The sequence below is a fragment of the Zea mays genome, chromosome 2 (genome assembly GCF_902167145.1).
Source record: "Zea mays cultivar B73 chromosome 2, Zm-B73-REFERENCE-NAM-5.0, whole genome shotgun sequence".
NCBI classification, from domain to species: domain Eukaryota; kingdom Viridiplantae; phylum Streptophyta; class Magnoliopsida; order Poales; family Poaceae; genus Zea; species Zea mays.
This window is the reverse complement of record NC_050097.1, coordinates 202094365-202120143: the sequence shown is the minus strand read 5'-3', so window position 1 is coordinate 202120143 and position 25779 is coordinate 202094365. Positions and strand designations below refer to the sequence as shown.

General features: G+C 47.4%; 1 protein-coding gene across 1 annotated transcript; it reads right to left on the bottom strand.

The window, feature by feature from the left end:
* Positions 1 to 14497: 14497 nt before the first annotated feature.
* LOC109944373 (glutathione S-transferase T3-like) lies at positions 14498 to 24772 on the bottom strand. Its single transcript, XM_020549113.2, has 3 exons — positions 24253 to 24772; positions 24148 to 24168; positions 14498 to 14692 (listed from the first exon to the last, which is right to left on the bottom strand). The coding sequence occupies exons 1-3, from the start codon at positions 24766 to 24768 to the stop codon at positions 14513 to 14515; spliced, it is 717 nt and encodes a 238-aa protein (XP_020404702.1). The 5' UTR covers positions 24769 to 24772; the 3' UTR covers positions 14498 to 14512.
* Positions 24773 to 25779: the final 1007 nt, after the last annotated feature.

Below are 25779 nucleotides of genomic sequence, written 5' to 3'. Positions count from 1 at the left end.
TGGACGCGCTTCCCGGGAATGATCCCATGGAAGGGCGCAGCGCCTGCCCGGACAGAGGACAGATCGACACGCAGGAGCCCGAGGGTCTCGGCGTAGATGATGTTGAGGCTGCTGCCTCCGTCCATGAGGACCTTGGTGAGCCTGACGTCGTCGATGATGGGGTCGACGACGAGCGGGTATTTCCCCGGGCTCGGCACATGGTCGGGGTGGTCGGCTTGGTCGAAGGTGATGGGCTTGTCGGACCAGTCTAGGTAGACTGGCGCCGCCACCTTCACCGAACAGACCTCCCGGCGCTCTTGCTTGCGGTGCCAAGCCGAGGTGTTCGCCGCTTGCCCACCATAGATCATGAAGCAGTCGCGGACCTCGGGGAACTCTCCTGCCTGGTGATCTTCCTTCTTGTCGTCGTCGCGGGCCTTGCCACCCTCCGCGGGCGGCCCGGTCCTGTGGAAGTGGCGCCGAAGCATGACGCACTCCTCAAGGGTGTGCTTGACGGGCCCCTGGTGATAGGGGCACGGCTCCTTGAGCATCTTGTCGAAGAGGTTGGCACCTCCGAGGGCTTCCGAGGGTTCTTGTACTCGGCGGCGGCGACAAGGTCCGCGTCGGCGGCGTCGCGTTTCGCTTGCGACTTCTTCTTGCCCTTCTTCTTGGCGCCGCGCTGAGTTGACGCCTCGGGGGCATCTTCCGAAGGGCGGCCCTGGGGCTGCTTGTCCATCCGAAAGATAGCCTCGACCGCCTCCTGGCCGGAGGCGAACTTGGTGGCGATGTCCATCAGCTCGCTCGCCCTGGTGGGGGTCTTGCGACCCAGCTTGCTCACTAGGTCGCGGCAGGTGGTGCCGGCGAGGAACGCGCCGATGACATCCGAGTCGGTGATGTTGGGCAGCTCGGTGCGCTGCTTCGAGAATCGCCGGATGTAGTCCCGGAGAGACTCTCCCGGCTGTTGTCGGCAGCTTCGGAGGTCCCAGGAATTCCTGGGGCGCACCTACGTGCCTTGGAAATTGCCAGCGAAAGCTTGGACTAGGTCGTCCCAGTTGGAGATCTGCCCCGGAGGCATGTGCTCCAACCAGGCGCGAGCGGTGTCGGAGAGGAACAGGGGGAGGTTGTGGATGATGAGGTTGTCATCGTCCGTTCCACCCAGCTGACAGGCCAGACGGTAGTCCGCGAGCCACAGTTCCGGTCTCGTCTCCCCCGAGTACTTTGTGATAGTAGTCGGGGGTCGGAACCGGGTCGGGAACGGCGCCCGTCGGATGGCCCGGCTGAAGGCCTGCGGACCGGGTGGTTCGGGCGAGGGACTCCGATCCTCCCCGCTGTCGTAGCGTCCCCCACGCCTGGGGTGGTAGCCTCGGCGCACCCTCTCGTCGAGGTGGGCCCGACGGTCGCGGTGATGGTGCTCGTTGCCGAGGCGACCCGGGGCCGCAGGCGCGGTGTTGCGCGTGCGCCCGGTGTAGACCGAGGCTTTCCGCATGAATCGGGAAGTCGCGGCATGAGGTTCCGAGGGGTACCCCTGCCTTCGGGAGGCAGAGCTCTCGGCCCGTCGGACCGCGGCGCCTTCCAGGAGATTCTTGAGCTCCCCCTGGATTCGCCGCCCCTCGGTGGTTGATGGCTCCGGCATCGCGCGGAGAAGCATCGCTACTGCAGCCAGGTTCTGGCCGACCCCACTAGATGCAGGTGGTGGCCTGACCCTCACGTCGTCGGCGACATGGTGCTGGAAGCCCTGGGGTAGATGACGTATTTCTCCGGCCGGGGGTTGGCCCGCCCATGCCTGCCCGACGTCCCGGCGGATCGGCTAAAGCGCTCCTGCTCCCTCGTCGAGCCTGGCCTGCACCCCGCGGATTTGCTCAAGCTGTGGGTCATGGCCCCCCACCTGAACGGGGACCACAGCTAGCTCCCGTGGGATGTCAACGCGAGGCACCGTCCTCCGGCATGCCGAGATGGTTGCCTTCGGAGGGACCCCCTAGATCGACGTGGAAGCATTCGCGACTTGGGCCGCAGTCCTCGTCGCCGAGGCTACGGCTACCGTCGGAACAGTCAGAAAGGCAGTAGTCGCATGCGGTCATGAAGTCCCGCATGGCACTAGGGTTGCCAAGTCCAGAGAAATCCCAACAGATGCTGGGCTCGTCATCTTCCTCGGACCCAGAGGGCCCGTAGGTCGAGACGTCCGTCAGCCGGTCCCAAGGTGACCGCGTACGAAACCCCAGAGGGTTTGGACTTGCCTCTACGAGAGCACCCGCCAAAGCGAAGCCGCTACGCGGGTCGAGGCTGAATCCGAAAGACGTGGGATGGGAATCGGTCGGTACCTTCTGGTCGACGGGCGGCGATGAGGTCACGTCAGGGACTGACTGCACCGTCGTCTCAGGTACGAGGGTGACGTCCAGCAAGCTTTTCGCGAGCGTGCTGGCGTCGTCCGCTTGCCCGGGATTGGCGTGTCGCGGGGAGATGGCGCTCGCCTTCGTCTCAAATGCGGGGTCGATGCCCGACGCGCCCCCCGTTGGGGCGCTGGGGCCGTCGACTCGCTCGATAGCCGACGAGGCGCTGCCTCCTGCTTGGCCTTGGTTGCCCCGCCTCCTCCTCCATCGGCGGGGGAGAGGACGGGGTGAGCTCGAATGTTGTTCTTCCACCACGCGGGGAAGACGTCGTCGATTCCGCCGCCGGCGGGCGGGCTGTCGGTCGCCATTGTCGTTGTCGCACGGCGGTGGAAGGAGTATCATGTCGTAGCTGCCATCATCGCCTATCTGGCGGAGCGAGCCAGATGGGACGCCGGTCTTGTTCCCCGTGGCCCGAGTTAGCTCGGGGTAGGGTGATGATGGTGCCTCCTGTTGACGTGGCTGGTCTGCGCCCTAGGTTGGGCGACGTGGAAGCTCCTCCGAAGCTGAGGTCGAGTCTGTCTTCCGTGGCCGAGGTTGAGTCCGAGCCCCCGGGTCGGGCGAGGCGGAGGTCGCCGGCTGATGCCGGGGCGGAGTCCGAGCCCTGGGGTCGGGCGAAGCGGAGTTCATCGTCTTCTGGGGCTGAGCCCAAGTCCGAGCCCTGGGTCGGGCGAGGCGGAGATCGTCGTCTTCCGGGACTTAGCCCGAGTCCGAGCCCTGGGTCGGGTGGAGTTCGCCGTCTTCCGGGACTTAGCCCGAGTCCGAGCCCTGGGTCGGGCGAAGTTCGCCGTCTTCCGGGACTTAGCCCGAGTCCGAGCCCTGGGTCGGGCGGAGTTCGCCGTCTTCCGGGACTTAGCCCGAGTCCGAGCCCTGGGTCGGGCGAAGCGGAGCTTCCTATGGTGCCTTCGACCGGGCCTGGCTGCCTGTCAGCCTCACTCTGTCGAGTGGCACCGCAGTCGGAGCGGCACAGGCGGCGCTGTATTTCTGTCAGGCTGGTTAGTGGAGCGGCGAAGTGACGGCGGTCACTTCGGCTCTGGGGGGCGCGCGTCAGGATAAAGGTGTCAGGCCACCTTTGCATTAAATGCTTCTGCGACTTGGTCGGTCGGTGCGGCGATTTGGTCAGAGTTGCTTCTTAGCGAAGACAGGGCCTCGGGCGAGCCGGGAACACATTCGCCGTTTGGGGGGGGGGCCTCGGGCGAGACGGAGATCCTCCGGGGTCGGCTGCCCTTGTCCGAGGCTAGGCTCGGGCGAGGCGTGATCGGGTCCCTCGTATGGACCGATCCCTGACTTAATCGCACCCATCAGTCCTTTGCAGCTTTATGCTGATGGGGGTTACCAGCTGAGAATTAGGAGCCTTGAGGGTACCCCTAATCATGGTCCCCGACAAGTTTGCATAATGTAAGTGCAAAGGTTGCTTGGAATTGAGACAATGTAAATTCTTACAAGATATGCATGGATTGTTTCTTTGTCTTTAACATTTTGGACCACGCTTTGCAAACTTTTTGTAAATCCTTTACAAAGTTCTTTTGCAAATAGTCAAAGATGAATGAATAAGATTTTGCAAAGCATTTTCAAGATTTGAAATTTTCTCCCCCTGTTTCAAATGCTTTTCCTTTGACTAAACAAAACTCCCCCTAAATGAGATCCTCCTCTTAGTGTTCAAGAGGGTTTTGATATACATTTGTGAAATACTACTTTCTCCCCCTTTTTAACACAATAAGATACCAATTTGAAATTTACCAATTGAAAAACTCTCCAATTTTAAAATAGGTGGTGGTGCGGTCCTGTTGCTTTGGACTCATACTTTCTCCCCCTTTGGCATGAATCGCCAAAAACGGAATCATTAGAGCCCTCAAAGTACTTTCTTCCCCTTTGGTCATAAATAAATGAGTTAAGATTATACCAAAGACGAAGTCCTTTTGCTCTCTCCCCCAAAGATGGAGAGTGACATGGAGCGACGACGAAGGATGAGTTACGGAGTGGAAGCCTTTGTCTTCGCCGAAGACTCCAATTCCCTTTCAATATACCTATGACTTGGTTTGAAATAGACTTGAAAAGCACATTAGGTATACAAATGAGCTATGTGTGCAAATCAGCAAAAGAAGTTTCTAGAATCAAGAATATTGAGCTCATGCCTAAGTTTGTTAAAAGTTTGTTCATCAAGTGGCTTGGTAAAGATATCGGCTAATTGATCTTTATTATTAATGTAAGAAATCTCGGTATCTCCCTTTTGTTGGTGATCCCTTAGAAAGTGATACCGAATGGCTATGTGTTTAGTGCGGCTATGCTCGACGGGATTATCCGCCATCTTGATTGCACTCTCATTATCACATAGCAAAGGGACTTTGGTTAATTTGTAACTGTAGTCCCGCAGGGTTTCCCTCATCCAAAGCAATTGCGCGCAACAATAGCCTGCGGCAATGTACTCGGCTTCGGCGGTGGAAAGAGCGACCGAATTTTGCTTCTTTGAAGCCCAAGACATCAAGGATCTTCCCAAGAACTTGCAAGTCCCCGATGTGCTCTTTCTATTGATTTTACACCCCGCCCGATCGGCATCCGAATAACCAATCAAATCAAATGTGGATCCCCTAGGATACCAAAGCCCAAACTTAGGAGTGTAAGCCAAATATCTCAAGATTCGTTTTACGGCCGTAAGGTGAGCTTCCTTTGGGTCGGCTTGGAATCTTGCACACATGCATACGGAAAGCATAATATCTGGTCGAGATGCACATAGATATAGCAAAGAACCTATCATCGACCGATATACCTTTTGATCCACAGACTTACTTCCCGTGTCGAGGTCGAGATGCCCATTAGTTCCCATGGGTGTCTTGATGGGCTTGGCATCCTTCATCCCAAACTTGTTTAGAATGTCTTGAGTATACTTCGTTTGGCTAATGAAGGTGCCCTCTTGGAGTTGCTTCACTTGAAATCCCAAGAAATACTTCAACTCCCCCATCATAGACATCTCGAACTTTTGTGTCATGATCCTACTAAACTCTTCACATGTAGATTCGTTAGTAGACCCAAATATAATATCATCAACATAAATTTGGCATACAAACAAATCATTGTCAAGTGTTTTAGTGAATAAAGTAGGATCGACCTTTCCGACTTTGAAGCCATTAGCGATAAGGAAATCTCTAAGGCATTCATACCATGCTCTTGGGGCTTGCTTGAGCCCATAAAGCGCCTTAGAGAGCCTATAAACATGGTTAGGGTACTCACTGTCTTCAAAACCGGAGGTTGCTCAACATAGACTTCTTCCTTGATTGGTCCATTGAGGAAGGCACTCTTCACGTCCATTTGATAAAGCTTGAAGCCATGGTAAGTAGCATAGGCCAATAATATACGAATTGACTCAAGCCTAGCTACGGGTGCATAGGTTTCACCAGAATCCAAACCTTCGACTTGTGAATACCCCTTGGCCATGAGTCGAGCTTTGTTCCTTGTCACCACACCATGCTCATCTTGCTTGTTGCGGAATACCCACTTGGTTCCTACAACATTTTGGTTAGGACGTGGAACTAAATGCCATACCTCATTCCTAGTGAAGTTGTTGAGCTCCTCTTGCATCGCCATCACCTAATCCGAATCTTGGAGTGCTTCCTCTACCCTGTGTGGCTCAATAGAGGAAACAAAAGAGTAATGCTCACAAAAATGTGCAACACGAGATCGAGTGGTTACCCCCTTATGTATGTCACCGAGGATGGTGTCGACGGGGTGATCTCGTTGTATTGCTTGGTGGACTCTTGGATGTGGCGGCCTTGGTTGTTCATCCTCCTTGTCTTGATCATTTGCATCTCCCCCTTGATCATTGCCGTCATCTTGAGGTGGCTCATCTCTTTGATCTTCTCCTTCATCAACTTGAGCCTCGACCTCATTTTGAGTTGGTGGAGATGCTTGCGTGGAGGAGAATGGTTGATCTTGTGTATGTGGAGGCTCTTCGGATTCCTTAGGACACACATCCCCAATGGACATGTTCCTTAGCGCGATGCACGAAGCCTGTTCTTCACCTATCTCATCAAGATCAACTTGCTCTACTTGAGAGTCGTTAGTCTCATCAAACACAACGTCACAAGAAACTTCAACTAGTCCTGAGGACTTGTTAAAGACTATATATGCCCTTGTGTTTGAATCATATCCTAGTAAAAAGCCTTCTACAGTTTTAGGAGCAAATTTAGATTTTCTATCTCTTTTAACAAGAATAAAGCATTTGCTACCAAAAACTCTAAAATATGAAATATTGGGCTTTTTACCGGTTAGGAGTTCATAAGATGTCTTCTTGAGGATTCGGTGTAGATATAACCGGTTGATGGCGTAGCAGGCGGTGTTGACCGCCTCGGCCCAAAACCGATCCGAAGTCTTGTACTCATCAAGCATGGTCCTTGCCATGTCCAATAGAGTTCGATTCTTCCTCTCCACTACACCATTTTGTTGTGGTGTGTAGGGAGAAGAGAACTCATGCTTGATGCCCTCCTCCTCAAGGAAGCCTTCGATTTGAGAGTTCTTGAACTCCGTCCCGTTGTCGCTTCTAATTTTCTTGATCCTTAAGCCGAACTCATTTTGAGCTCGTCTCAAGAATCCCTTTAAGGTCTCTTGGGTATGAGATTTTTCCTGCAAAAAGAACACCCAAGTGAAGCGAGAATAATCATCCACAATAACTAGACAGTACTTACTCCCGCCGATGCTTATGTAAGCGATCGGGCCGAATAAATCCATGTGAAGGAGCTCTAGTGGCATGTCACTTGTCATGATGTTCTTGTGTGGATGGTGAGTGCCAACTTGCTTCCCGGCTTGGCATGCGCTACAAATCCTGTCTTGCTCAAAATGAACATTTGTTAGTCCTAAAACGTGTTCTCCCTTTAGAAGCTTATGAAGATTCTTCATCCCAACGTGGGCTAGTCGGCGGTGCCAGAGCCAACCCATGTTAGTCTTAGCAATTAAGCAAGTGTCGAGTTCAGCTCTATCAAAATCTACCAAGTATAGCTGACCCTCTAACACTCCCTTAAATGCTATTGAATCATCACTTCTTCTAAAGACAGTGACACCTACATCAGTAAAGAGACAGTTGTAGCCCATTTGACATAATTGAGATACAGAAAGCAAATTGTAATCTAAAGAATCTACAAGAAAAACATTGGAAATAGTATGGTCAGGTGATATAGCAATTTTACCCAATCCTTTGACCAAACCTTGATTTCCATCCCCGAATGTGATAGCTCGTTGGGGATCTTGGTTTTTCTCATATGAGGAGAACATCTTCTTCTCCCCTATCATGTGGTTTGTGCACCCGCTGTCGAGTATCCAACTTGAGCCCCCGGATGCATAAACCTACAAAACAATTTTAGTTCTTGATTTTAGGTACCCAAACGATCTTGGGTCCTTTGGCATTAGAAACAAGAACTTTGGGTACCCAAACACAAGTCTTGGAGCCCTTGTGTTTGCCCCCAACAAACTTGGCAACTACCTTGCCGGATTTGTTAGTCAAAACATAAGATGCATCAAAAGTCTTAAATGAAATGCTATGATCATTTGATGCATTAGGAGTTTTCTTCTTAGGCAACTTGGCACGGGTTGGTTGCCTAGAGCTAGATGCCTCACCCTTATACATAAAAGCATGATTAGGGCCAGAGTGAAACTTCCTAGAATGAGTTCTCCTAATTTTGCTCTCGGGATAACCGGCAGGGTACAAAATGTAACCCTCGTTATCCTGAGGCATGGGAGCCTTGCCCTTAACAAAGTTAGACAAATTTCTAGGAGGGGCACTAAGTTTGACATTGTCTCCCCTTTGGTAGCCAATGTCATCCTTGATGCCAGGGCGTCTCCCATTATAGAGCATACTTCTAGCAAATTTAAACTTTTCATTTTCTAAGTTATGCTCGGCAATTTTAGCATCTAATTTTGCTATATGATCATTTTGTTGTTTAATTAAAACCATGTGATCATGAATAGCATTGATATCAACATCTCTACATCTATCACAAATAGACACATGCTCAATAGTAGATGTAGAGGGTTTGCAAGAATTAAGTTCAACAATCTTAGCACGCAAAATATCATTGTTATCTCAAAGATTGGAAATTGTAACATTGCAAACATCTAATTCTTTAGCCTTAGTAATCAATTTCTCATTCTCATCTCTAAGGCTAGCAAGAGAACCATTCAACTCATCAATCCTAGCAAGTAAATCAACATTATCATTTCTAGGATTGGAAGTTGAATCAATACAAACATGAGAATCAACCTTAGCAAATAATCTAGCATTTTCATTTCTAAGGTTGTCAATAGTCTCAAGGCAAGTGCTTAGCTCACTAGACAATTTTTCGCATTTTTCAACTTGTAGAGCATAAGCATTTTTAACCTTAACATGCTTTTTATTTTCCTTGATTAGGAAGTCCTCTTGGGAGTCCAAGAGATTATCCTTCTCATGGATGGCACTAATTAATTCATTTAATTTTTCTTTTCGTTGCATGTTTAGGTCGGCAAAAAGGGTACACAAATTATTTTCCTCATCACTAGCATTATCGTCACTAGAGGATTCATATTTAGTGGAGGATTTAGATTTAACCTTCTTCCTTTTGTCGTCCTTTGCCATGAGGCACTTGTGGTCGACGTTGCGGAAAAGGAGTCCCTTGGTGACGACGATGTTGGCGGCGTCCTCGTCGTCGGAGGAGGAGTCGGTGGAGCTCTCGTCGGAGTTCCACTCGCGGCACACGTGGGCATCGCCGCCCCTCTTCTTGTGGTACCTCTTCTTTTCTCTCCTCTTGCCCTTCTTGTCGTTATCCCTGTCACTGTCACTTGATAATGGACATTTAGCAATAAAGTGACCGGGCTTACCACACTTGTAGCAAACCTTCTTGGAACGGGATTTGTAGTCCTTCCCCTTCCGTTGCTTGAGGATTTGGCGAAAGCTTTTGATGATTAAAGCCATCTCCTCATTGTCGAGCTTGGAGGCGTCAATTGGTTGTCTACTCGGTGTAGACTCCTCCTTCTTCTCCTCCGTCGCCTTAAATGCCACCGGTTGTGCTTCGGACGTGGAGGGTTCATCAAGCTCGTTGATCTTCTTTGATCCTTTAATCATACATTCAAAGCTCACAAAATTCCCGATTACTTCCTCGGGAGTCATTAGTGTATATCTTGGATTACCACGAATTAATTGTACTTGAGTAGGGTTAAGGAAAATAAGTGATCTTAAAATAACCTTAACCACCTCGTGGTCATCCCATTTCTTGCTCCCGAGGTTGCGCACTTGGTTCACCAAGGTTTTGAGCCGGTTGTACATATCTTGTGGCTCCTCCCCTTGGCGAAGACGGAAGCGACCGAGCTCCCCCTCGATCGTTTCCCGCTTGGTGATCTTGGTGAGTTCATCACCCTCGTGCGCGGTCTTGAGAAGGTCCCAAATCTCCTTCGCACTCTTCAACCCTTGCACCTTGTTATATTCCTCTCTACTTAGAGAGGCGAGGAGTATGGTTGTGGCTTGGGAGTTGAAGTGCTCGATTTGGGCCACTTCGTCCGTATCATAATCTTCATCCCCTACGGATGGTACCTGTACACCAAACTCAACAACATCCCATATACTTTTGTGGAGTGAGGTTAGATGAAATCGCATTAAATCACTCCACCTAGCATAATCTTCACCATCAAACATTGGTGGTTTGCCTAATGGGACGGAAAGCAAAGGTGTATGTTTAGAAATGCGGGGGTAGCGTAGGGGAATCTTACTATACTTCTTACGCTCTTGGCGCTTAGAAGTTACGGACGACGCATCGGAGTCGGAGGTCGATGTTGATGAAGTGTCGGTCTCGTAGTAGACCGCTTTCCTCATCCTCTTGTGCTTGTCGCCTTTCCGATGCGACTTGTGGGAAGAAGATTTTTCCTTCTTCTCTTTGTGGTGTGAAGAAGAAGATCTTTTCTCCTTCCGTTTGGAGGAGTCCTTCTTCTTCTCCTTCCTCTTGGTGCGGGACTCTTCCGATGAAGTGCTCCCTTGGCTCGTAGTGGGCTTGTCGCCGGTCTCCATCTCCCTCTTGGTGTGATCTCCCGACATCACTTCGAGCGGTTAGGCTCTAATGAAGCACCGGGCTCTGATACCAATTGAAAGTCGCCTAGAGGGGGGTGAATAGGGCGAAACTGAAATGCTCAAAAATAATCACAACTACAAGCCGGGTTAGCGTTAGAAATATAATCAAGTCCGCGAGAGAGGGTGCAAAACAAATCGCAAGCGAATAAGGAGTGAGACACGTGGATTTGTTTTACCGAGGTTCGGTTCTCGCAAACCTACTCCCCGTTGAGGTGGTCACAAAGACCGGGTCTCTTTCAACCCTTTCCCTCTCTCAAACGGTCCCTCAGACCGAGTGATCTTTCTCTTCTCAATCACTTGGAACACAAAGTTCCTACAAGGACCACCACAAGATTGGTGTCTCTTGCCTCAATTACAAGTGAGTTTGATTGCAAGAAAGAAGAAAGCAATCCAAGCGCAAGAGCTCGAAAGAACACAAGCAAATCTCTCTCACTAGTCACTAAAGCTTTGTGTGGAATTTGGGAGAGGATTTGATCTCTTGAGTGTGTCTAGAATTGAATGCCTAGCTCTTGTAAGTGGTTGGAAATGTGAAAACATGGATACCATGAATGGTGGGGTGGTTGGGGTATTTATAGCCCCAACCACCAAACATAACCGTTGGTGGAGGCGTCTGTCGTATGGTGCACCGGACAGTCCGGTGTACACCGGACATGTCCGGTGCGCCAGCCACGTCACCAAAGGCGTTGGATTCCGACCGTTGGAGTTCTGACTTCTGGACCCGCCTGGATGTCCGGTGGCGCACCGGACATGTACTGTAGAGTGTCCGGTGCGCCAGCATGGGCGTGCATGACGCCTGCGCGCTCTGGCGTGCATTAATTGCTGTTGCAGGCGACCGTTGGCGCGAAGTAGCCGTTGCTCCGCAGTTGCACCGGACAGTCCGGTGTACACCGGACATGTCCGGTGAATTATAGCGGAGCAGCCGTTTATGATTTCCCGAGGCTGCCAAGTTCCAGAGCCACGTCTTCTTGGAGCACCGGACAGTCCGGTGAATTATAGCACGCCGGCTTCTGAAAATTCCCGAGGCTGAGGAGTTCTGCGCGAGGTCCCCTGGTGCACCGGACACTGTCCGTTGCGCCACCGGACAGTCCGGTGCGCCAGACCAGGGAGCCTTTCGGGATGCCTTTAGCTCTCTATTTTGAACCCAACTTTGGTCTTTTTAATTGGCTTGTTGTGAACTTTTGACACCTGTATAACTTAGACACTAGAGCAAACTAGTTAGTCCAATTATTTGTGTTGGGCAATTCAACCACCAAAATTATTTAGGAACTAGGTGTAAGCCTAATTCCCTTTCACTAAAGAGCTATATCTATCGAACTAAAATATAACTGCAAGTGTTAGATTGTCTCCAGCAGCGTCCCCTAAATTTCGTCCCCTAAAGGAATATTCTCTGTCCTTTACAGAACACTCTAAAAGATTATGTTCTCTATATATTCTCTGTCTCCACCAGCGTCCTCTAAATTCCGTCCCCTAAAGCTACAGTGTTAACAGATTCACATTTCCATTTCTTTTTCATTTTTCTTTGTTTTCTTCGCATTTCACGCTGCATAAATGATACGTAAAAATTGTATTTATTAATTTTGAAATTAATAAATTCGAATAGTCAATATTAATTACATTGCTTGTTTTGTTGTTGTGTAATTGTTGTCGATAAAGCACCACATAGTATAATATCGTTGGCAAAATATGTTTTCAAATGGACAAGCTTGCACCGTAAGCCAGTACTCTTCTTCGAGAAGCCATAGCCTAGCTTCCCTTGCACGGCAACCGCATGGCTTCTATCCGAAGCGTACTTCCTCTATAAATACCGAGTGAGCCTTCCATACTTCACTCAACCTTGCCTTTACAAACTCCACAACCATGAATCCCTACTTAGAAAACAATTTTCTTGTGCGGTTGATGGAAGAAATGGAAGAGGAAGAAGAAGAGTTGCAGTTGGCGAGGCACATGGTCAATAGGAGGCGACGTGCACGCAATGAGCGTCGTCATGGTGGTTCGATTCCAGGGCGTGTTAGGATTCATCGTGATCACATGAGCGGCGATGCAAGAATCCGAGCGGACTACTTTGGAGCGAACCCGGTGTACACGGATGCTCAATTTCGTAGGAGGTATTTACAATTACCACATTCTTTTTACCATGTACATAACTTCATGACCCCTATTATGACACATGAATTCTATGGTAGGTTCCGCATGTGTCGCCATGTGTTTGAGCGGCTTGTTGATGTTGTGCAACAAGTGGATCCTTATTTTATTCAGCGTCCAAACTGTGCGGGTGAGATTGGTCTTTCTGCTCTACAGAAAGTTGTTGCTGCTGTTCGAATCCTTGCTTACGGTATTCCGGCTGATGCCGTTGACGAATACGTACACATTGGTGAATCTACTGCTCATGAGGCATTGAAACACTTTTGCACGGTCGTCCAAACCGCGTTTGCTCCGTATTATCTCCGTGCACCAAATGCAGAAGATATCGCACGCCTTCTCCAAGTTGGCGAGTCACGTGGGTTTCCTGGTATGCTTGGTAGTGTTGATTGCATGCATTGGGAGTGGCGTAACTACCCAAGTTCATGAAAGGGCATGTTTACAGGGCGTGGTAAACATCCTACCATGATCTTGGAAGTTGTTGTGTCGTATGACCTGTGGATATGGCATGCATATTTTGGTCTGCCAGGTAGTTGCAACGACATAAACGTTCTTCACCGTTCAAACCTTTTTGAAAGGCATCTGAGCGGTGACACACCTCTAGTTTCATTCACTGTGAATGGTCACACGTACAATATGGGATATTACCTAGCCGATGGGATTTACCCTGACTGGCCCGCATTTGTGAAGACAATCTGTAACCCCTACGACGTTAGAACCCAACACTTTGCAACAATTCAAGAGTCTGCTCGAAAAGATATAGAACGAGCTTTCAGTGTACTCCAGAAGAGATGGGGTGTGGTCCGTGGCCCTGCATACGGTTGGAGTCCTGAACACATTGGGGACATCATGAAAACATGCATAATATTGCACAACATGATAGTAGAAGACGAAGGTCCATTGTCTTTGAACACAACCTTTGAAAACATCGGAGTGCTGGCAGACACAACTCAAGGTTCAATGGAAGAGCGCAACGACTTCGTCAATCAAAGGTACAACCAACTGAAAGACCGCAACAAATATACTCAGCTTCAGGTTGATCTGATACACCATCACTGGGCGTGACATGGATCCGGAGTTGCATAGGAAGCAATGAAACAAGTTGTGTCGTGTCTGTTCTTATCTACTGTCGAACTGTTATTGTGTTGACATGTTTAGTTTACATTGTTGTACTGTCTGTCGTAGTGTCATGTCTGTTCTTATCAAGTGTGTGTACTGTCTGTCGTAGTGTCTCATGCTGCTGTTTCAATTCAATAACAAGGAGTACTACTGTCATGCAACCACATGTGTGTACAAATGCTAAACAAAAAGTACACCAAGCTCACAGTTAATGAAACCAAATAGTTCAACACATATAGTAAAACATTCAGGTACAAACCATGACAAATAGTTCAAAACAAATACTTGAAAACAAATAGTTCAAACAAGACCTAAAAAAATCTGGTACAAACCAGATTAGGGTCTGACGACAGCAAGCTCACAGAAACAAGTCCGACTACGCCTCATTCATAAATGACAAACAAACATATTAAGTAAGGAACCATCACTGGCCAGATGAAGTAGACCCAGTAACCCTTGCCAGTATCTCTTGTTGCTTGGCTTCATAGTACTTGCGGAGTAGAGGGTTACATTTGCTCAAATTCATGCTTAAGATCATTATCTCCTCTTCCTTGTCCTCCTTTAGTTTCTGCCTTTCAAGCCTTAATTTCTCTAGGTTCAACTTCTTCTTTTCTAGGAGCAATTTCTGCCTCTCATTTCTGTTCATTGAATCCAACTTCTTTTCCTCAGTTGTAACAGCTGTTTTGTACACTGACAGGCGCTCCAAAGAAAGATCTCCCATGTGTGTCATGAACTCAGAATCTGATGAAGATGTGTCCACAGATTTAGTCCTCTTTGCCTTTTCCTTAGAAGAATCTCGACCCAGTGGCCTCTTCTATGTGAAGCTTGATGGTACAGATTCTTCTGCATCCACATCGACAGTGTTAGAATGTGTGGGATTAGGGTTGGCTTGCTGATTTTGTTGACCCATGTGGTTGTCCATCCATTTTGGTTGGTCCTTAAGAATGGCCCAACAGTGTAAAAAGTGGAAAGGCTTCTTCTCAATTGCTGCAAACTGAAAGTCGCCTAGAGGGGGGGTGAATAGGGCGAAACTGAAATTTACAAATATAAACACAACTACAAGCCGGGTTAGCGTTAGAAATATAATTAGAGTCCACGAGAGAGGGTGCAAAACAAATCGCAAGCGAATAGTGAAGTGAGACACGCGGATTTGTTTTACCGAGGTTCGGTTCTCTCAAACCTACTCCCTGTTGAGGAGGCCACAAAGGCCGAGTCTTTTTCAACCCCTTCCCTCTCTCAAACGGTCCCTTGGACCGAGTGAGCTTTCTCTTCTCAATCACTTGGAACACAAAGTTCCTACAAGGACCACCACAAGATTGGTGTCTCTTGCCTCAATTACAAGTGAGTTTGATCGCAAGAAAGAATCAAGAAAGAAGAAAGCAATCCAAGCGCAAGAGCTCGAAAGAACACAAGCAAATCTCTCTCACTAGTCACTAAAGCTTTGTGTGGAATTTGGGAGAGGATTTGATCACTTTGGTGTGTCTAGAATTGAATGCTGGAGCTCTTGTAAGTGGTTGGAAGTGGGAAACCTTGGATGCAATGAATGGTGGGTGGTTGGGGGTATTTATAGCCCCAACCACCAAACTAGCCGTTTGGTGAGGCTGTCTGTCGAATGGCGCACCGGACAGTCCGGTGCACACCGGACAGTCCGGTGCCCCAGCCACGTCACCAAAACCGTTGGGTTCCGACCGTTGGAGCTCTGACTTCTGGGCCCGCCTGGATGTCCGGTGGCGCACCGGACATGTACTGTAGAGTGTCCGGTGCGCCAGCATGGGCGTGTCTGACCTCTGCGCGCGCTGGCGCGCATTTAATGCGCCGCAGGTAGCCGTTGGCGCTAGAAGTAGTCGTTGCCCCGCAGTTACACCGGACAGTCCGGTGAATTATAGCGGAGCAGCTGAAATGAATTCCCGAAGCTGGCGAGTTCCTGAGGCCGCTCTTCCTTGGAGCACCGGACACTGTCCGGTGTATACCGGACAGTCCGGTGAATTATAGCGGAGCTGCCTCTGGAATTTCCCGAAGGTGACGAGTTTGAGTTGGAGTCCTCTGGTGCACCAGACATGTCCGGTGGTGCACCGGACACTGTCCAGTGGTGCACCGGACAGTCCGGTGCGTCAGACCAGAGGTGCCTTCGGTTGGCCCTTTGCTCTTTTGTTGAACCCAATACTTGGTCTTTTTATTGGCTAAGTGTGAACCTTTGGCACCTGTATAACTTGTACACTAGAGCAAACTAGTTAGTCCAATTATTTGTGTTGGGCAATTCAACCACCAAAATTATTTAGGAACTAGGTGTAAGCCTAATTCCCTTTCAATCTCCCCCTTTTTGGTGATTGATGCCAACACAAACTAAAGCAAATATAGAAGTGCATAAATGAACTAGTTTGCATAATGTAAGTGCAAAGGTTGCTTGGAGTAGAGCCAATACTTACAAGATAGACATGGATTGTTTCTTCATTTTTAACATTTTGGACCACGCTTGCACCACAGATTTTGTTTTTGCAAATTCTTTTGTAAATCCTTTTCAAAGTTCTTTTGCAAATAGTCAAAGGTAAATGAATAAGATTTTACGAAGCATTTTCAAGATTTGAAATTTTCTCCCCCTGTTTCAAATGCTTTTTCTTTGACTAAAACAAAACTCCCCCTAAATGAGATCCTCCTCTTAGTGTTCAAGAGGGTTTTAAGATATCAATTTTGAAAGTACTACTTTCTCTCCCTTTTGAACACAATAAGATACTAATTTGAAATTTTCCAACTTGAAAATCTCTATTTTAAATTTAGGTGGTGGTGCGGTCCTTTTGCTTTGGGCTCATATTTTCTCCCCCTTTGGCATGAATTGCCAAAAAACGGAATCATTAGAGCCCTTCGAAGTACTTTCTCCTCCTTTGGTCATAAAATAAATGAGTGAAGATTATACCAAAGTTGGAGAGATGCTCGGAGTGACGGCGAAGGATGAGTTGTGGAGTGGAGTGGAAGCCTTTGTCTTCACCGAAGACTCCAATTCCCTTTCAATATACCTATGACTTGGTTTGAAATAGACTTGAAAACACATTAGTCATAGCATATATAAAAGAGACATGATCAAAGGTATACTTATGAGCTATGTGTGCAAGTTTAGCAAGAGAAGTTCCTAGAATCAAGAATATTGAGCTCGTGCCTAAGTTTGGTAAAAGTTTGTTCATCAAGAGGCTTGGTAAAGATATCGGCTAATTGATCTTTAGTGTTAATGTATGCAATCTCGATATCCCCCTTTTGTTGGTGATCCCTAAGGAAATGATACCGAATGGCTATGTGTTTAGTGCGGCTATGCTCAACGGGATTATCCGCCATGCGGATTGCACTCTCATTATCATATAGAAGAGGAACTTTGGTTAATTTGTAACCATAGTCCCGCAGGGTTTGCCTCATCCAAAGCAATTGCGCGCAACAATGACCTGCGGCAATATACTCGGCTTCGGCGGTAGAAAGAGCGACCGAATTTTGCTTCTTTGAAGCCCAAGACACCAAGGATCTTCCCAAGAACTGGCAAGTCCCCGATGTGCTCTTTCTATTAATCTTACACCCTGCCCAATCGGCATCCGAATAACCAATCAAATCAAATGTGGATCCCCGAGGGTACCAAAGCCCAAACTTAGGAGTATAAGCCAAATATCTCAAGATTCGTTTTACGGCCGTAAGGTGGGATTCCTTAGGGTCGGATTGGAATCTTGCACACATGCAAACGGAAAGCATAATGTCCGGTCGAGATGCACATAAATAAAGTAATGAACCAATCATCGACCGGTATACCTTTTGATCCACGGACTTACTTCTCGTGTCGAGGTCGAGATGCCCATTAGTTCCCATGGGTGTCTTGATGGGCTTGGCATCCTTCATTCCAAACTTGGTTAGAATGTCTTGAGTGTACTTCGTTTGGCTAATGAAGGTGCCCTCTTGGAGTTGCTTGACTTGGAATCCTAGAAAATACTTCAACTCCCCCATCATAGACATCTCGAATTTTTGTGTCATGATCCTACTAAATTCTTCACATGTAGATTCGTTAGTAGACCCAAATATAATATCATCAACATAAATTTGGCATACAAACAAATCATTGTCAAGAGTTTTAGTGAATAAAGTAGGATCGGCCTTGCCGACTTTGAAGTCATTTGCAATAAGGAAATCTCTAAGGCATTCATACCATGCTCTTGGGGCTTGCTTGAGCCCATAAAGCGCCTTAGAGAGCCTATATACATGGTTAGGATACTCACTATCTTCAAAGCCGGGAGGTTGCTCAACATAGACCTCTTCCTTGATTGGTCCATTGAGGAAGGCACTCTTCACGTCCATTTGGTAAAGCTTGAAGCCATGGTAAGTAGCATAGGCTAATAATATGCGAATTGACTCAAGCCTAGCTATGGGTGCATAGGTTTCACCAAAATCCAAACCTTCGACTTGTGAATACCCCTTGGCCACGAGTCGAGCTTTGTTCCTTGTCACCACACCATGCTCGTCTTGCTTATTGCGGAAGACCCACTTGGTTCCTACAACATTTTGATTAGGACGTGGAACTAAATGCCATACCTTATGCCTGGTGAAGTTGTTGAGCTCCTCTTGCATTGCCATCACCCAATCCGAATCTTGAAGTGCTTCCTCTACCCTGTGTGGCTCAATAGAGGAAACAAAAGAGTAATGCTCACAAAAATGTGCAACATGAGATCGAGTGGTTACCCCCTTATGAATATCGCCGAGGATGGTGTCGACGGGGTGATCTCGTTGGATTGCTTGGTGGACTCTTGGGTGTGGCGGCCTTGGTTCTTCATCCTCCTTGTCTTGACCATTTGCATCTCCCCCTTGATCATTGCCGTCATCTTGAGGTGGCTCATCTCTTTGATCTTCTCCTTCATCATTTTGAGCCTCGTCCTCATTTTGGGTTGATGGAGATGCTTGCGTGGAGGAGGGTGGTTGATCTTGTGCTTGTGGAGGCTCTTCGGGTTCCTTAGGGCACACATCCCCAATGGACATGTTCCTTAGCGCGATGCACGGAGCCTGTTCTTCACCTATCTCATCAAGATCAACTTGCTCTACTTGAGAGCCGTTAGTCTCATCAAACACAACGTCACAAGAAACTTCAACTAGTCCTGAGGACTTGTTAAAGACTCTATATGCCCTTGTGTTTGAATCATATCCTAGTAAAAAGCCTTCTACAGTCTTAGGAGCGAATTTAGATTTTCTACCTCTTTTAACAAGAATAAAGCATTTGCTACCAAAGACTCTAAAATATGAAATATTGGGCTTTTTACCGGTTAGGAGTTCATAGGATGTCTTCTTGAGGATTCGGTGTAGATATAACCGGTTGATGGCGTAACAAGCGGTGTTGACCGCCTTGGCCCAAAACCGATCCGGTGTCTTGTACTCATCAAGCATGGTTCTTGCCATGTCCAATAGAGTTCGATTCTTCCTCTCCACTACACCATTTTGTTGTGGAGTGTAGGGAGAAGAGAACTCATGCTTGATGCCTTCCTCCTCAAGGAAGCCTTCTATTTGTGAGTTCTTGAACTCCGTCCCGTTGTCGCTTCTAATTTTCTTGATCCTTAAGCCGAACTCGTTTTGAGCCCGTCTCAAGAATCCCTTTAAGGTCTCTTGGGTATGAGATTTTTCCTGCAAAAAGAACACCCAAGTGAAGCGAGAATAATCATCCACAATAACTAGACAGTACTTACTCCCGCCGATGCTTATGTAAGCGATCGGGCCGAATAAATCCATGTGTAGGAGCTCCAGTGGCCTGTCGCTTGTCATGATGTTCTTGTGTGGATGATGAGTGCCAACTTGCTTTCCTGCTTGGCATGCGCTACAAACCCTGTCTTTCTCAAAATGAACATTGGTTAATCCTAAAATGTGCTCTCCCTTTAGAAGCTTATGAAGATTCTTCATCCCAACATGGGCTAGTCGGCGATGCCAGAGCCAACCCAAGTTAGTCTTAGCAATTAAGCAAGTGTCAAGTTCAGCTCTATCAAAATCTACCAAGTATAGCTGACCCTCTAACACTCCCTTAAATGCTATTGAATCATCACTTCTTCTAAAGACAGTGACACCTACATCAGTGAATAGACAGTTGTAGCCCATTTGACATAATTGAGATACGGAAAGCAAATTGTAATCTAAAGAATCTACAAGAAAAACATTGGAAATGGAGTGGTCAGGAGATATAGCTATTTTACTCAATCCTTTGACCAAGCCTTGATTTCCATCCCCGAATGTGATAGCTCGTTGGGGATCTTGGTTTTTCTCATATGAGGAGAACATCTTCTTCTCCCCTGTCATGTGGTTTGTGCACCCGCTATCGAGTATCCAACTTGAGCCCCCGGATGCATAAACCTACAAAACAATTTTAGTTCTTGACTTTAGGTACCCAAACGGTTTTGGGTCCTTTGGCATTAGAGACAAGAACTTTGGGTACCCAAACACAAGTTTTTGACCCCTTGTGTTTGCCCCCAACAAACTTGGCAACTACCTTGCCGGATTTGTTAGTAAGCACATATGATGCATCAAAAGTTTTGAATGAAATGTCATGATCATTTGATGCATTAGGAGTTTTCCTTTTAGGCAACTTAGCACGGGTTGGTTGCCTAGAACTAGATGTCTCACCCTTATACATAAAAGCATGGTTAGGGCCAGGGTGAGACTTCCTAGATTGAATTCTCCTAATTTTGTTCTCGGGATAACCGGCAGGGTACAAAATGTAACCCTCGTTATCCTGAGGCATAGGAGTCTTGCTCTTAACAAAGTTAGACAAATTTCTAGGAGGGGCATTAAGTTTGACATTGTCTCCCCTTTGGAAGCCAATGCCATCCTTGATGCCAGGGCGTCTCCCATTATAGAGCATACTTCTAGCAAATTTAAACTTTTCATTTTCTAAGTTATGCTCGGCAATTTTAGCATCTAATTTTGCTATATGATCATTTTGTTGTTTAATTAATACCATGTGATCATGAATAGCATTGATATCAACATCTCTACATCTATCACAAATAGACACATGCTCATCGGTAGATGTAGAGGGTTTGCAAGAATTAAGTTCAACAATCTTAGCACGTAATATATCATTCTTATCTCTAAGATCGGAAATTGTAACATTGCAAATATCAAAATCTCTAGCCTTATCAATCAATTTTTCATTCTCATTTCTAAGGCTAGCAAGAGAAATATTCAACTCATCAATCCTAGCAAGTAAATCAACATTATCATCTCTAGGATTGGAAATACAAACATGAGAATCAACCTTAGCAATTAATTTAGCATTTTCATTTCTAAGGTTGGTAATAGTGTCATGGCATGTGCTTAGCTCACTAGATAATTTCTCACATTTTTCTACCTCTAGAGCATAAGCATTCTTAACCTTAACATGCTTTTTATTTTCCTTTATTAGGAAGTCCTCTTGGGAGTCCAAGAGATCATCCTTTTCATGGATGGCACTAATTAGCTCATTTAGTTTTTCCTTTTGTTCCATGTTAAGATTGGCAAAAAGGGTACGTAAGTTATCCTCCTCATCACTAGCATTTTCATCACTAGAAGACTCATATCTAGTGGAGGATTTAGATTTAACCTTCTTCTTTTTGCCGTCCTTTGCCATGAGGCACTTGTGGCCGACGTTGGGGAAGAGGAGTCCCTTGGTGACGGCGATGTTGGCGGCGTCCTCGTCAGAGGAGGACTCGGTGGAGCTCTCGTCGGAGTTCCACTCGCGGCATACGTGGGCATCACCTCCTCTCTTCTTGTGGTACCTCTTCTTTTCTCTCCTCTTGCCCTTCTTGTCGTTATCCCTGTCACTGTCACTTGATAATGGACATTTAGCAATAAAGTGACCGGGCTTACCACACTTGTAGCAAACCTTCTTGGAACGGGATTTGTAATCCTTCCCCTTCCGTTGCTTGAGGATTTGGCGAAAGCTTTTGATGATTAAAGCCATCTCCTCATTGTCGAGCTTGGAGGCGTCAATTGGTTGTCTACTTGGTGTAGACTCCTCCTTCTTCTCCTCCGTCGCCTTGAATGCCACCGGTTGTGCTTCGGACGTGGAGGGTTCATCAAGCTCGTTGATCTTCTTTGAGCCTTTAATCATACATTCAAAGCTCACAAAATTCCCGATTACTTCCTCGAGAGTCATTAGTGTGTATCTAGGATTACCACGAATTAATTGAACTTGAGTGGGGTTAAGGAAAATGAGAGATCTTAGAAAAACCTTAACCACCTCGTGGTCGTCCCACTTCTTACTCCCGAGGTTGCGCACTTGGTTCACCAAGGTTTTGAGCCGGTTGTACATGTCTTGTGGCTCCTCCCCTTGGCGAAGACGGAAGCGACCGAGCTCCCCCTCGATCGTTTCCCGCTTGGTGATCTTGGTGAGTTCATCACCTTCGTGCGCGGTCTTGAACCCTTGCACCTTGTTGTATTCCTCCTTACTTAAAGAGGCGAGGAGTATGGTTGTGGCTTGGGAGTTGAAGTGCTCGATTTGGGCCACCTCATCCTCATCATAATTTTCATCCCCTACGGATGATACCTGTGCACCAAACTCAACAACATCCCATATACTTTTGTGGAGCGAGGTTAGATGAAATCGCATTAAATCACTCCACCTAGCGTAATCTTCACCATCAAAAGTTGGTGGTTTGCCTAATGGGACGGAAAGCAAAGGTGTATGTTTAGAAATGCGAGGGTAGCGTAGGGGAATCTTACTATACTTTTTGCGCTCTTGGCGCTTAGAAGTGACGGATGCCGCGTCGGAGCCAGAGGTGGATGTTGATGAAGAATCGGTCTCATAGTAGACCACCTTCCTCATCCTCTTCTTCTTGTCCCCACTCCGATGCGGCTTGTGGGAAGAAGATTTCTCCTTCTTCTCTTTGTGGTGAGAAGAGGATTTCTTCTCCTTCCCTTTGGAGTGTGAAGAAGACTTCTTCCCTTTGGAGGAGTCCTTCTTCCTCTCCTTCCTCTTGGTGCGGGACTCTTCCGATGAAGTGCTCCCGTGACTCGTAGTGGGCTTGTCGCCGGTCTCCATCTCCCTCTTGGTGTGATCTCCCGACATCACTTCGAGCGGTTAGGCTCTAATGAAGCACCGGGCTCCGATACCAATTGAAAGTCGCTAGAGGGGGGGTGAATAGGGCGAAACTGAAATTTACAAATATAAACACAACTACAAGCCGGGTTAGCGTTAGAAATATAATAGAGTCCGCGAGAGAGGGTGCAAAACAAATCGCAAGCGAATAGTGAAGTGAGACACGCGGATTTGTTTTACCGAGGTTCGGTTCTCTCAAACCTACTCCCCATTGAGGAGGCCACAAAGGCCGGGTCTTTTTCAACCCCTTCCCTCTCTCAAACGGTCCCTCGGACCGAGTGAGCTTTCTCTTCTCAATCACTTGGAACACAAAGTTCCTACAAGGACCACCACAAGATTGGTGTCTCTTGCCTCAATTACAAGTGAGTTTGATCGCAAGAAAGAATCAAGAAAGAAGAAAGCAATCCAAGCGCAAGAGCTCGAAAGAACACAAGCAAATCTCTCTCACTAGTCACTAAAGCTTTGTGTGGAATTTGGGAAAGGATTTGATCACTTTGGTGTGTCTAGAATTGAATGCTGGAGCTCTTGTAAGTGGTTGGAAGTGGGAAAACTTGGATGCAATGAATGGTGGGTGGTTGGGGGTATTTATAGCCCCAACCACCAAACTAGCCGTTTGGTGAGGCTGTCTGTCGAATGGCGCACCGGACAGTCCGGTGCACACCGGACAGTCCGGTGCCCCAGCCACGTCACCAAAACCGTTGGGTTCCGACCGTTGGAGCTCTGACTTCTGGGCCCGCCTGGATGTCCGGTGGCGCACCGGACATGTACTGTAGAGTGTCCAATGCGCCAGCATAGGCGTGTCTGACCTCTGCGCGCGCTGGCGCGCATTTAATGCGCCGCAGGTAGCCGTTGGCGCCAGAAGTAGTCGTTGCCCCGCAGTTACACCGGACAGTCCGGTGTTCACCGGACAGTCCGGTGAATTATAGCGGAGCAGCTGAAATGAATTCCCGAAGCTGGCGAGTTCCTGAGGCCGCTCTTCCTTGGAGCACCGGACACTGTCCGGTGTACACCGGACACTGTCCGGTGTACACCGGACAGTCCGGTGAATTATAGCGGAGCTGCCTCTGGAATTTCCCGAAGGTGACGAGTTTGAGTTGGAGTCCTCTGGTGCACCGGACATGTCCGGTGGTGCACCGGACACTGTCCGGTGGCACACCGGACAGTCTGGTGCGCCAGACCAGAGGTGCCTTCGGTTGGCCCTTTGCTCTTTTGTTGAACCCAATACTTGGTCTTTTTATTGGCTAAGTGTGAACCTTTGGCACCTGTATAACTTGTACACTAGAGCAAACTAGTTAGTCCAATTATTTGTGTTGGGCAACTCAACCACCAAAATTATTTAGGAACTAGGTGTAAGCCTAATTCCCTTTCACAAACCTAGAAGCTGCCAGTGATGTCTGCCACATAAAACAACTGGTTACAACAGGAACATACTAACAAACCTACAATAGTGATGTCAAAATGTTACATGAAAGATGTACCTTGTCTGCGTCACTGAGTCCACTAGGATTCTGTCGGAGGACTGCCATCATGTATCCAGCAAAAGTGGAACACTGTGTTTTGATAGTATCCCATCTACTCATCAAAGATTTTGTGGACCTTTCGGGCAATGTTCCTCGTCTTGAGTTGTATGCTTCAGTAATTCTACTCCAAAATCCTTGACGTTTCTGCCCTATGTTAATAATGGGATCGCAACTAACAGCAAGCCATGCATGGCATACCCTTGTGTCCTCTTCAGCAGTGAAGTTTGCTAGCTTAGTTCTTTGAGTTGGCTTTTTAGTTACAGCTGGTGTTCTTGAGCCCTCGGGTTGCCCATCAACTGGAAATTCAGAATGTTGTGTTCCGATAGGCTGCTCGTCAATCTGGCTAAGGAAGCTTCCATATTGAGACATCACCTGGTTCCAATCACTCCCCATTCTATGCAATAGAGGCAGATCAAACATGATATAAATGAGCATGTAGTGAACATGTAACATGGTATAAAGTAAGGCAAACATAGTCCAACAAAACACAATAATTATTGTAGTAACTGAACCGGTTTCAGTTTACATAGACCAGAACATTTAAATCCCCCAAAAGCATGATCATACCAACCGACAAGTAGACCTGAACAATGACCTGAACATGCTACAATACTTCTACTTAAGTTAAACCTAGACACTAGTAGGGATATGTGTCGTCGGTTGAGTAGTCACGACCATTGTCATAGCCCACAAGGTCTTCATAGTTAATTGGTGACTCTTTGTCTATCAGTAGGTCGTCTTCTGAACCATCTTCTATCAGAAGGTCCTCTACTGCTTCCTCTTGTTGTGGATGTTTTTTCACTTGACTGTTAGCCATATTTTCTACCTCCCACTGAGTTTGCACTGCTACGTCTTCAAGATCCTTGGCGAGGTCGTCAATCTCAACTAGTGCTCGGTTCAATTCGTCGACCAAAGGTGAGTTGAAAGGCTGAAAGGCTGATTTGACGACATCAACGATGTCACAACTACGCTTTTGAACAACTCTGAGCAGAGTAGCCAGTGCTTTACGGAGCTTTTCGTTCTCCGAATCCATGGCTACATCAAACATAGTGTTGAATTAGTTAACACCGACTACAAATTAGGTATCTTATACAAACTACTGCATAGAAGGGATTCCAAACTATGAGTACACAGTTGAAATGAACCCTTCATCATTGTACATTCCATCTATGTCAACCTGTTATAAATTTGCAGATTAGGTTACCATGGTCGCATAAAAAATGCATGCTGAGGTTGAGACCCGACAAAACAACGAGGGACAAAACAGGACTCCATTGAAGAATTAATGTTGAGTAATTTGAATCCGGACAGAACCTCATCATCTGGGACGAACAACCCCCCAAACCCGAAATGGATCCCCCCAAAACCGGTCTAAATTTAAGCATCCGGACACAACAATAAGCCATTGATGCATGAATTTGAAGCGCATTATTTAGAATGCTTCATATCCTAAACCCTAAACATCCCACAAACCCTAATCCATGC